The following is a 10,740-nucleotide window of genomic DNA, read 5'->3' on the forward strand; positions in this document are numbered from 1 at the left end:
ATCAAAAGAAAGGAAAACAAGGTTGTATGGCCATCAAATTAGACTTAGAAAAAGCTTATGATTTTTTAAGTTGGGATTACCTGTTTGCTTGCTTACAATCTTTTGATTCCATAACTCTTGGACAAATCTTATTAAATCTTGTTTAACTTTTGTTTCTTTTTATGTTCTTCTCAATGGTGCTGCTCATGGTCATTTCAAGCCTTTAAGAGGCATTAGAGAGGGAGATCCCATATCCCCTTCTTTATTTATTGGGATAAAATTTGTTTAGTCCATGTACTTTGTCTCCAACATTATTTCAGTCCCTGATATTTCATCCAAAAACTCATTGACTTGTCAATGTCTCTCCAATAGGTCTATTCCATTAACTTTCTATCCAAATGCTCCATTAAGTCGCTGACGTGACAATCTCTTTTACGTCAACTCAACTTGATAATAGTGAAAATGTCCAATATAGCATTGTGTTCTTTTATTCCTTTTTTTTTTAATTCCCTTTTTTTTTTGGAAATGATCATTTACCCAATTTTAGACACCAAATTGCCCAGTTGCTCCACTAATATGTTTTTAACCCCATTTACCCAAAACACTCTAAGGGATTATTTCACTAACACCCAATTAATTCTTTTTTTATTTATTTTTATTTTTTTGGGGACTTTTTTGCCCTTTCATTCTTTCTCACTTAGAGAGCTTCTTTCTCACTTAGAGAGAGACAAGTCATCCTCCACCCTACTGTGCTCCGGTGACCAGTAGCTGTCGCAGTCTCCGGCGACCGGTGACCGGAATCCGGATTCTGGTCACCGGAATCCCTAATCCGACTGCCGGACTGGTGACCGAATTCCGGCGTCTGATTTTATTACCCCCCAATAATAATATTATTGCCCCCCAGTAGCAAGTTTATTAGGGATCAATATTAATTAAAAATGAAGATGTTTATAATTTTGAAATTTTTTGTAGGTTTATCCACAGTTAAGACATTATTGAGGGGCAATAATATGTCTATTGCCTCTCAATAGACCACCCCAAAAATCACCAGTTTCTATCATTGACAGATTATTGTATTTTAATAAACTCAAAACAACATAAGACTTATCAAAACTCTAATTTCAGTGATTAATTAATCACAGTTAAGAAATTATTGGGGGGCAATAATTTGTCTATTGCCCCCCAATAGACCACAGTTTTGACGTCGTCCGAGACCTGCAAGCGAAGCCCAGACCCGATTCTAGCGTGGAGCTTCGGAGCTTCCCGGACATCTAACAAACAAAACCGGTGAAGCCCAGACTCGATTCCGGCGTGGAGAGTTTCCCGGACATTTGACGAACAAAACCGGTGAAGCCCAGAGGGGTTGGGATCATGGAGTTGGATGGCGTCATCCTCTGGTGGGACAGAGCGGCGGCGGTGGAGGCCGACATCGACGGTGGAGTGGTGGGCGTGGTGGCTTAGAGAGAGAGAGAGAGAGAGAGAGAGAGAGAGAGAGAGAGAGAGAGAGAGAGAGAGAGAGAGAGAGAGAGAGAGAGAGAGAGAGAGAGAGAGAGAGAGAGAGAGAGAGATGAGGGGGAGGAGAGAGAGATATGAGTATAATTTGTTAATTAAAAAGAGGGCAATACTGTCAAACACTGTTAGATTGGGTAAATGGGGTTAAAAAACTCTTGGTGGAGTAAGTGGGTAATTTTTAGGCTAAAATTGGGTAAGTGGTCACGACCCTTTTTTTTTTTTTCTTCTCCTCCTTACCTTCTTCTTCTTTTTCACACCCAAACCACTATAACCACCACCAAGCTCTCTCTCCTAGCCCAACCACCAATCCCAAATGCCTTCACTTTGGAATTGCCTTTTACATTCTCAGGAAACCCACTTCATCACTTTAGATTACAAGGCCTGAACTGGAAATACATAGTGGAGATGAACAAAATTCAATTATCAGAAAGATTACTATATATAACACAAAATTTCCCCGCCGATTCCTTCTATTCGAGCCTCTCAGTCTGTCATTATCCCTCGAGAAGTAGAAAGAATTACAATCCCCATTCCGCCTAAAATTCTCGGAATTCCTTGATAGTTAGAATAAATTCGTAGGCCGGGCCGGCTGATCCGTTTTAAATTTAAAACAGTTCTATATGATCCTTTCCTATTTCTCCTATGTCGTAGGGTTAAAACCAAAAAATATTTATTGCTTTCCTGATGTTTTCTCACGTTTTCAATAAAACCTTCTCATAAAAGTATTTTAACAATATTTTCAGTCATGTTAGTAGATGGTATTCGAACTGTTCTTTTTTCATTCATGTCAGCATGCATTTCGTATGGAGGTTATTATGTCAGCAATAGTGTCTTTACTCATGATAAACTAAGATTATTGTTGCCCCCGAATTTGGATATAATCAACATGCTCTATTTCTTTTTTTCTGAATTCATAAATATTTAAAACTGTGCTCATAAGCTGACTTCGGAGGCTAAAAGGTCCATCTTCTGTTGCTAAATCGAGTCTTCTAAATTTTACTCAAATTTCATGAATATCCAACGGTTGAATCTTCCAAAATAAATTATACTCCATGTCCTATTCCCTTCCAAATTTTGTCCCTCTTCGAAATGGGTTGCGTTTTTCTCTTGAGATTGAATTCAATTCATGAAGTACTCATTTCAATCTTGAGAAAGTTGAAGCCATCAAGGAGAGAGAGACTGCAAGATTCTTATTGACTGTTTGAATCATAAAATTGAGATTCCTTGGAGGATCAAAACTATTGTTGCTGATATCAAGAGTTTGGCAGTGATAGATAAATTTATAAGTTATTAATTTTTCTTATTCACACTTAAGAGTGTCACTTGTAGAAAGGGTAAACAAGGGTCTTTCCCGCATAAGACTATGGTTCTAACTACTCAAAACAATGTCAAAAAACTGACCATTGTTCCTAGCGAACAGCAGTCGAAAATCTAAATCTAAATTAAAACCTAATTTAAGCTATTCAAAAAATTATAGAAATTTACAGAGCTATACTAGACAACAGGGGGTCCAGCACACAAAATTTGGAAATTTTTGGATGTCGTTTACTATTTAAAATAAATATGAAAATATAGAGTACGAAAGCTGAAAATAACAAAAACTAGTTTTAAGATGGTTTGAAAACATTATGGTGAAGAGAGTTAGGGAAGATGCATCCTCCCCCAACAATCACACACAAGACAATTTGTTCAATCCTAATTCAATTAATCTAAATAAAGACGCTCAGGTTGGCTCAGTACGCTTGAACGCAACCTATTACCCTTTCTTACTTCGTATGCTAGGCAAGAAGTGCTCTACACCTAGGCTATTCTCTAACAATGCATCCTAAAGGTAAGCTTATTAGATTTAACAAGAAGAGATCATTAAGTTCTAAAAGGGCTTGAAACATCACTAGGCATCCCAAATAACTTAGCGCCTTGCTAAACCTAAGACTGAGTTTACTTGATAGTGAAAACTAACAATTGCTTCTCTAGAAGGTTTGAGGAGTCCAACTATTGACACAGGCATCAAACAATCAAAGCGTTAGAATCCTAACATCCATACTAAGCGTGCACTCAAAGCATACAAGCAAGCATTCATCAATGGAAAAGTAGTAAACTAAAGTCTCATCTTGAATTAAAAGAAAATAAAATCCAAGGTCAAATCATCTTGTAGTTCATGTCTAGGGACTAGGGGCTTCAAGCAGCCCCTAACTAATAAAAACTAGTTAAACATGGAAGAAATAAAACAAACTAATGAAGGGGAGGAAGAGAGAGAGAGCAAGCTGTTGTAGATTGATCTCCTTTTATATGCTTAGAGGTTGCATTCATCTTTCTTGTTATGTAGGAAATCCAAAACCTAAAAGAATTAAGGTTCACTTACTTAGGTGGAGTTTTCCTATTGGCTCTTGAACTTGATGACTTATTGCAACTATTCACGTCGCGCCATTTGTCCATATTAAGTTGGAATATAAAGCACAAACTCGGCCCCGGGCTTCCTGGTGTGATTTGGGCCTCGAAACATAAATTCTCGTCCAACCTCAGATTCACGCGCAACCTGACCTTCTTGTACTAAATCAATCATAACTTATTCTAGAAAAATGATATTGATTAATTGTAAAAGATAGGGAAAATAGACATTTGAGGCTTTCCATCAATATAAATATCAACATCTGATTCATTCTGTGCTGGTCTCAGTGATCTATCGAAGTTGACTGATCTGCACAGGCAGATTTGCTGATTTTGCTTTTCAATCCCTCTTTTGCTTCTTTTCTTTTTCTTTGCTCCACAATACATATAAAACAAATAAACAAAGTAAATAAATAGAAAATACACTAAACTAACAAAGAAAGTAGAGATTAATGTTATAAACGTCGCATAAATAGCTCCTATCAGGCAACACACTTTTCTTCTACTTGCTTTAGAAATGTGTATCAAGAAGCCAACTTTGTGGCAATTCAATTAGCTTCACTCGATCATTCCTCTCAGAGTCCTTCAGTTTAGTTATTTTGTCTCCTTTTTTCTGAATCAACTGGGAAGGGGTGTTCCTCGTAGTTTTATTTTGTAATTTTCTTTGTTCATAAAAAAATAAAATAAAAAACTTAGCCAAAAAAAGTAACCAAAATACCAAGTTGGTTGATTGTTTCAATCACTTCTTTCACGATAGGGGTTTGACTCTCCCCACATATATGGAGAATTTTAAGGCTTTTGATTTTTCTCTCACATAACATGGTGGGCCCCACTTGATAAAGACCAGGCTTCCATTTTGTGGGTGAATTTGGGTTTTTCAAAATTTTCTCCATTTCTGGGGCTAAACCCAACTGGCAACATGTTAAGAAATGGCCTGATTGACTTGCTCTAGGAAAGAGCAGAGCAAAAGATTGCTAGAGTCAAGTGTCTCATTTACCCATTTGCATCAGAACCTCATAACCTATTTTGTTAAGGGAGAGCAGAGCTAAAGAAACACAAAGGCAGATCGTCTCTGCTCTTTAGACAAAAAAAAACCATTACAAGTAGAAGATTGCTCTGGACCTGGTGTCGGTGAATTTTAAGTACTTAGCGTTGAATCCGAGGGGTGAGTGTTACAAAGTAGAATGTAAATAAACTCTTCCTTCTAGGCTCGTCCAATCTCTTTCCAACTTGACAAACTTTTAGAAATTCTCTGGGAAAGATATTAGACATGGATGGGTGAAACCACTCTCAGTGAGTAGATCATTTAATATATTAGTAAAGCCATGTCATTTCATAAATGCTAGAAAATAGTATATCGTATACACATCTATTCATAGCAATTCATCACATTGCATCATCCCTTTTTATTCGTTATCCTTCAATTAAACCCCACGGGCACCCTAATGGCATTCTCTAGCCCTATATCACCATGTGACACATCCTTACCTTGGCATAGCCAATCAAGAAGTTCGCATGTTCTATGACTAGTCAAATAATGGATCCAACACATAATATATATAAACCTCACATATTTCGCAAATAGACATGCTCTACTTGAAAAATAGAGAGATATTTCGTAAATAGCTAAAATCATGCTTTTTCACCATTTTTATAGTAAATAAGAATATTTTGAAACATATTACACAACCCACTTACCTCGACAATACGAATCACCTCCCAAAATACCGATCATAAATCGAACCTCTAATACGAGCCTTTTAGAAATTATTGTTGGATCTAACTCAAACCTCTATGGATAGAAAGATGACATCAAGACGAATCCGCAGCTTTTCGCAGATCTTGAATTGGAGTTATAGATCAACAGTTATGATCCGCCAAAATTTTAGAGAGAGATTGTGTGAGGAAAGAGAAAGTCTCTCAAAAATTGGTACAGCGGCTGAGTTTCTATTTACTAGCCTTCCTGCACGCGCCTTGCGCGTGAGGAAGGACTGCGCTCGTGCGTGCGAATTCTGTCTCTCTCTCTCTCTCTCTCTCTCTCTCACATCTAATAATCAAGAAATGAGGACATATTTGGTTAATTTCCGAGGTTATCACATAAAGGTGCTATTTGTAATACTATAGAGTAGATAATGTACATAACTGGAAAAAAAAAAAAACAAAAAAATTGTTATTTGTTGATAAGGACCAAAACAGGCATCAAAAAGCAATGAACAACATTTACATGGAAATTTTTTTGCACTTCTCAAATATAAAGAACAACCATGAACCATCTTCTCGCAATGTTCCTATTTTCACACCAAGACCTCCCAAATTCTAAATCTACAGTACCTGAAAAAAGAAAAGAAAAAAAAAAATAGAATAAGCAAAACTAAAAGCACCAAGTTAATTAAGATCAGATTTTAATGTTGTAGAGAGAGTTAAACAGCAACAGTAAGATTGATTTGAGCTCCATATAATCTCAGTGCAACTAAAAACAACAACTTACCTACAGTTGAAAGGTAACCAATTCGTAATATGCAATTCTAAGTAGAATTTGAAAAGTAACAAGTCAGTTAACAAAAACAACAATTTTCTTACTCTATACAATGGTGGAAGGAAAGCCTAATGTGAATCTACTTAATTTTCATTAGTTGTGGAAGAGTGGGATGAAGAAGCCATTGAAATTAAAATCTATTAGACATCAGAGGCAATTTCCTTAACTTGTGGATAAATTACAACTAAGCTAATTTCTCTTTTTGTTTTGGTTTTTTTTTTCTTTTAGTCTTGTATGTGAGTGTGGAAGCTGTAACATATTCATTCTCTCTGCATCAACTCCGACAACCTGTCTAAGAAACCAAACTAAACTAAACATATGGGCCAGAGAAGACTCACCTGGTTTGAAACCCTTATATAAATTCTGAATCTTATAAAAAGAAAAAAAAAATGGTTAAACCTTCAGTTGCAAGAATCAAACTTTAATATGCAATTTGCAATTTGCACAACTGCACAGACATGCCTTACCTTTGAATTTCTCAAGTCTTCCTGTTTCTGTTTCCGTCATGACCCTTGCAAACACAGACGATAAAAATCATGAAAATTAATCCATCATTTTCTCTCATTTATAGAAAATCAATTGCATACTAATTACTAAACCAAACGGGTTAGGATTTGTTCAGAAATTGAGATAAAAAAAAAAAACCACAAAGTTCAATTTAATTTGCAGAAACCTACCCGGTTTGTTTTTGATCAATTTCCCAATTGCTCTTCTATTTTCATCAGCGGCCTTCTCTCATTTTTTTTTGTACGAAACCGCAATGGGCAGTTAAAATTGAAACGTGGATCAAGGCGTGAAGCCATCTCCCTCTACTCCACTTAAGTTTATGCTCTCCCACGTTTTTCACATCTTTTTCTAAATTTTATTTTTCTTTTCTTTTGTACAGTTTACCGTATTAACCCTTACAGGTGGTATTTCTTTCAATCTATTTTTTCTCTATCATGGAGATTTTCGGGACTTCATAAAATTGGTGAAGCTTTTGACATCAAAAACCACGCCTGGCTTTATAGTAGTAGAGATAGGGAGAGAAGACCAATGATAACTTGCCTTGTGTCAACATCAGCAACTTCTACCAAGGTGCTTGAAACACTTGTCAGCTATAGAACAAAGCTTATGTCTCTTTTGACAATTGACAGATAACTAGCCTTTTAGGATGCTAGCAAGAAGGCTGCTACTATGCGGTCACCAAGTAATGCTTTCAACCAATAATGAGGCACCACATCACCAATAAATTTAATTTCCACCCAAACTTCAAAAAATCATTAAAAATAGCTTGGAAATTCAAAATACTCACCAAAAAATGCTGCGAACTCATGAGGGTAATGAGCTTGAGAATGTAGGCTACCCTTACTACTCACACCGAGCAAAACCAACACCCAACAAAGAATCCGGATTCTCTCTTGAGAGAAATGTAGACTACAATTACTTTAATTTGTACTCACACTCAGCCAATCAATCCCACACACCCAAAAGGCCAAAACCGAGTGAGGAGATCGGACCCACAACTCGTCACTCGGATCGGACACGTCTAAACTCTAAAGGACTCCTCACTCCTCACTCGAACTCGGAACTTATATATTTCGCCAAGTTGGTTCCCCAACTGAGGAAGTCGTCCGGAGTTGAGGAAGAAGACTCTCAAGAATATCTCCATCTTAGACTTGGCGGGTCATTGCTATCTCCTTCGCTCTCTTGCACCCGCCCACTCTGAAGGTACCTCTCTCTTCTTCATTCCTTAGTTTTGGGTTTGAATTTCTGGTTCATTTTATTGATATTTTCTTTCCATTCATGGTTATTGTTTTGCTCTGAATTCAATTTCCTTTTGCTCTTTTTTCTTTTTCTTTTTTCTTTCTGATACTGCTACTTTGGCCATGCTCCATCAATGGCCGTCTTGCTTATGTTTTATGAAATCGGTTTCACCCTCCAGGTGTTGGATAAACTCCCCCATTTGTTTTTGTTTGTTTATTTTCCTGACAGTTGACCCTGTTTCCATACTTGGCTTTACGCTCTAGGACAACTTATCATAGGGTGGCAAGGTTTGAAGGGGGTTTTAGTTTTAGGGGATGTTAGTCTTGGCCAGTGCGCTTTCCTTTCATATTGTGGTTGGTGGCTCATCATTGGTTCGGTTTAAGGGCTTATGAATTCAGTTTCATTTCAGGATGTCATTGTGTTTTGGGTAACCATGCTGTTTGGATTTTCAGTCTCTATTGAAATTACAATTGTGAAAATGATTCTGTGAAGGTAGGCATACAACATTGGTGCTGCCGCAACGGAAATTTTCGGAACAGATATTTCAGAGGTCGTTTGATATGGTATGGTTATTATAACTATCATAATTAATAAATTCAACTCTCATGCTAGGGTATTATACTAGGTTATGATGAAATTGATTTTACACAGACTATTGGAACCAATCCGTCCGGCTTCAAGTCAGGCAAATCGTTTGGTCATGAAAAATTACGGTTTCGGAATGGTAGAGTGAGGCCTGCTTCATTTATTTGTTATAAAGAAGAGAAAGGACTCACATATGAACGCCAAGGGCGAAGGGTGTACCAGATTGAGTATGAGTCTAAAAAGATCAGTGATGCAGGAATCCTGCAGCTATTGGATGTGACTTCTTGTCCGGAAAAGAAAATGCACTTTATCTTCTATGAGAAATTTGACCGCTTTCTGTTCGGAAATTGGTTCAAGAATCACCCAAATGGGATGAGAGACCAGCATGGGGATATAAAACCTTGGGTTCAAGATTCAATTAGGTAAGTTCACTATTTCAATTGCCTCTTCAAGTTTCTTTTTCCGTGCTACCTTCTTCCCCATTCTCTCTCTGTTTATCTCTCCAATTACTGATAACTGTTTATATATATATATATATATATATATATATATATATATATGGTTACTTGGGCAGTGGTATTATAGTGACATTGCTAACGCTGCTATGCAGGGATGTCATGGTGACCATAAAGAACATGTTGAACCGTCGGTTACTCCATTCAGGACTAGGAGATTTGAAGAACTATGTTATTGCAGAAGGCAAGATCAAGATAATTAACATCATGAGCAGTTGGGAGGACTTGGTCGACCCTCAAAAATTGAAAAATGGAGAAGATGTTCAGACTTTGGTGGGCAAGAGAAGCTTAAACTCTCTCACAAGGAAAGAGATAACAAGTGTAAAGAAACTATGGCAAACTCTTTTGAAATCTGATAATGCCTGGCCTGAGAGAGATTACTTCCTCAGTATCTTTGATCAGAACCTACACCCGTAAGTTCATCAACATTTAGTTCTTCATCATTTAGTTCTCAAATCAAAGACATTCACTTCCTTAGTTTCCTCATTTTTTGACTTCTTTTGTCAAGGTGGGATGTTCACATAGAGAAAATAATTACTCACCCATTCTTGAAGACTTCGGAAGGGAGGGTCAAGTATTTTTCAGAGATACATCGTCAGCATATGACTGATTCAATTCCAAGACCTGATGTATTCTACAAGGCCATAAGAAATCATTTTGGTAAGTATCGTGGCACCATAAACTCTGTGAATATGAGCCGTCAGTTGAAAGCACTCTACACTTCTGATACATATGGCAAACCCATTACTTATGGCAACACCATATTGGGCCTTTTGCGGTTCTTAAGGAATGCTTACGAGCACCGTGGTGCAGACTTTCCTGTGTGTGACTTGGATAGAGAGATTAGAAAGCATTGGCCGGGCTTTCTCGAGAAACTTCATGAGAAGCTCTAAAGTGGATTATTGTAAATATGTAGGACGTAATATTTGTTTCAGTAATATTCTGAGTTCAAGTAATTATTGTTGATGATGCGGCCTCACTATATGAAAATGGGTATGGTTCTTCAGTGCATTGTATATAATCCAGTTTATTGTTTACTCCTTTGCATTATACCAATCAGAAACCATATTCTCTCTGTCCAAGGGCAGAGATTGTCTCAATTGTTTCAGGCTGACAGTAGTACATGCCACAAAAGGGAGACTTCAATTTTCTAATGTGCACCTTGTTGGTAATAAATCTCCAAAAGAGATTTGCTGGTCTCAGAGTGACTTTAGTCTTCATGACCACCTTCAAAATGAAAGGGTTTTATACAGCGGAAGATGGAGACTTTTGCCAAGTTTCTCTATCTAATTCTGCTAGAAAGAACAATGAAGCACAGAGCAGCGAAGTCTATCTAACAAATAAAACATAATCCATGTCAAGGTTTTAATCTGGTAACAATCGTATTCATAGTCTTGTTGTAGTATTTACTATGAAATCAAAGCCTAGCTACAAAGCCCACTTCCTTTTATGATCAGTTTATGGTACCAAGTTACTAAA

General features: G+C 37.1%; 1 protein-coding gene across 3 annotated transcripts; it reads left to right on the forward strand.

Annotated features, from left to right (window-relative positions):
• The first annotated feature begins 7,960 nt into the window (after nt 1-7,960).
• On the forward strand, nt 7,961-10,361 carry LOC112180747. 3 transcript variants are annotated; one of them, XM_040509953.1, is made up of 5 exons: nt 7,961-8,125; nt 8,571-8,724; nt 8,813-9,168; nt 9,357-9,674; nt 9,770-10,361. In XM_040509953.1, the coding sequence occupies exons 2-5, from the start codon at nt 8,722-8,724 to the stop codon at nt 10,152-10,154; spliced, it is 1,062 nt and encodes a 353-aa protein (XP_040365887.1). In that variant the 5' UTR covers nt 7,961-8,125; nt 8,571-8,721; the 3' UTR covers nt 10,155-10,361. The 3 variants fall into 3 exon arrangements, with proteins under 3 accessions (XP_040365887.1, XP_040365886.1, XP_024175074.1); XM_040509952.1 differs by having other exon boundaries at nt 8,654-8,724; XM_024319306.2 differs by having other exon boundaries at nt 7,962-8,125; nt 8,658-8,724.
• The last annotated feature ends 379 nt before the right edge of the window (nt 10,362-10,740 follow it).

Source organism: Rosa chinensis, chromosome 7 (genome assembly GCF_002994745.2).
Source record: "Rosa chinensis cultivar Old Blush chromosome 7, RchiOBHm-V2, whole genome shotgun sequence".
Taxonomy (NCBI): Eukaryota; Viridiplantae; Streptophyta; class Magnoliopsida; order Rosales; family Rosaceae; genus Rosa; species Rosa chinensis.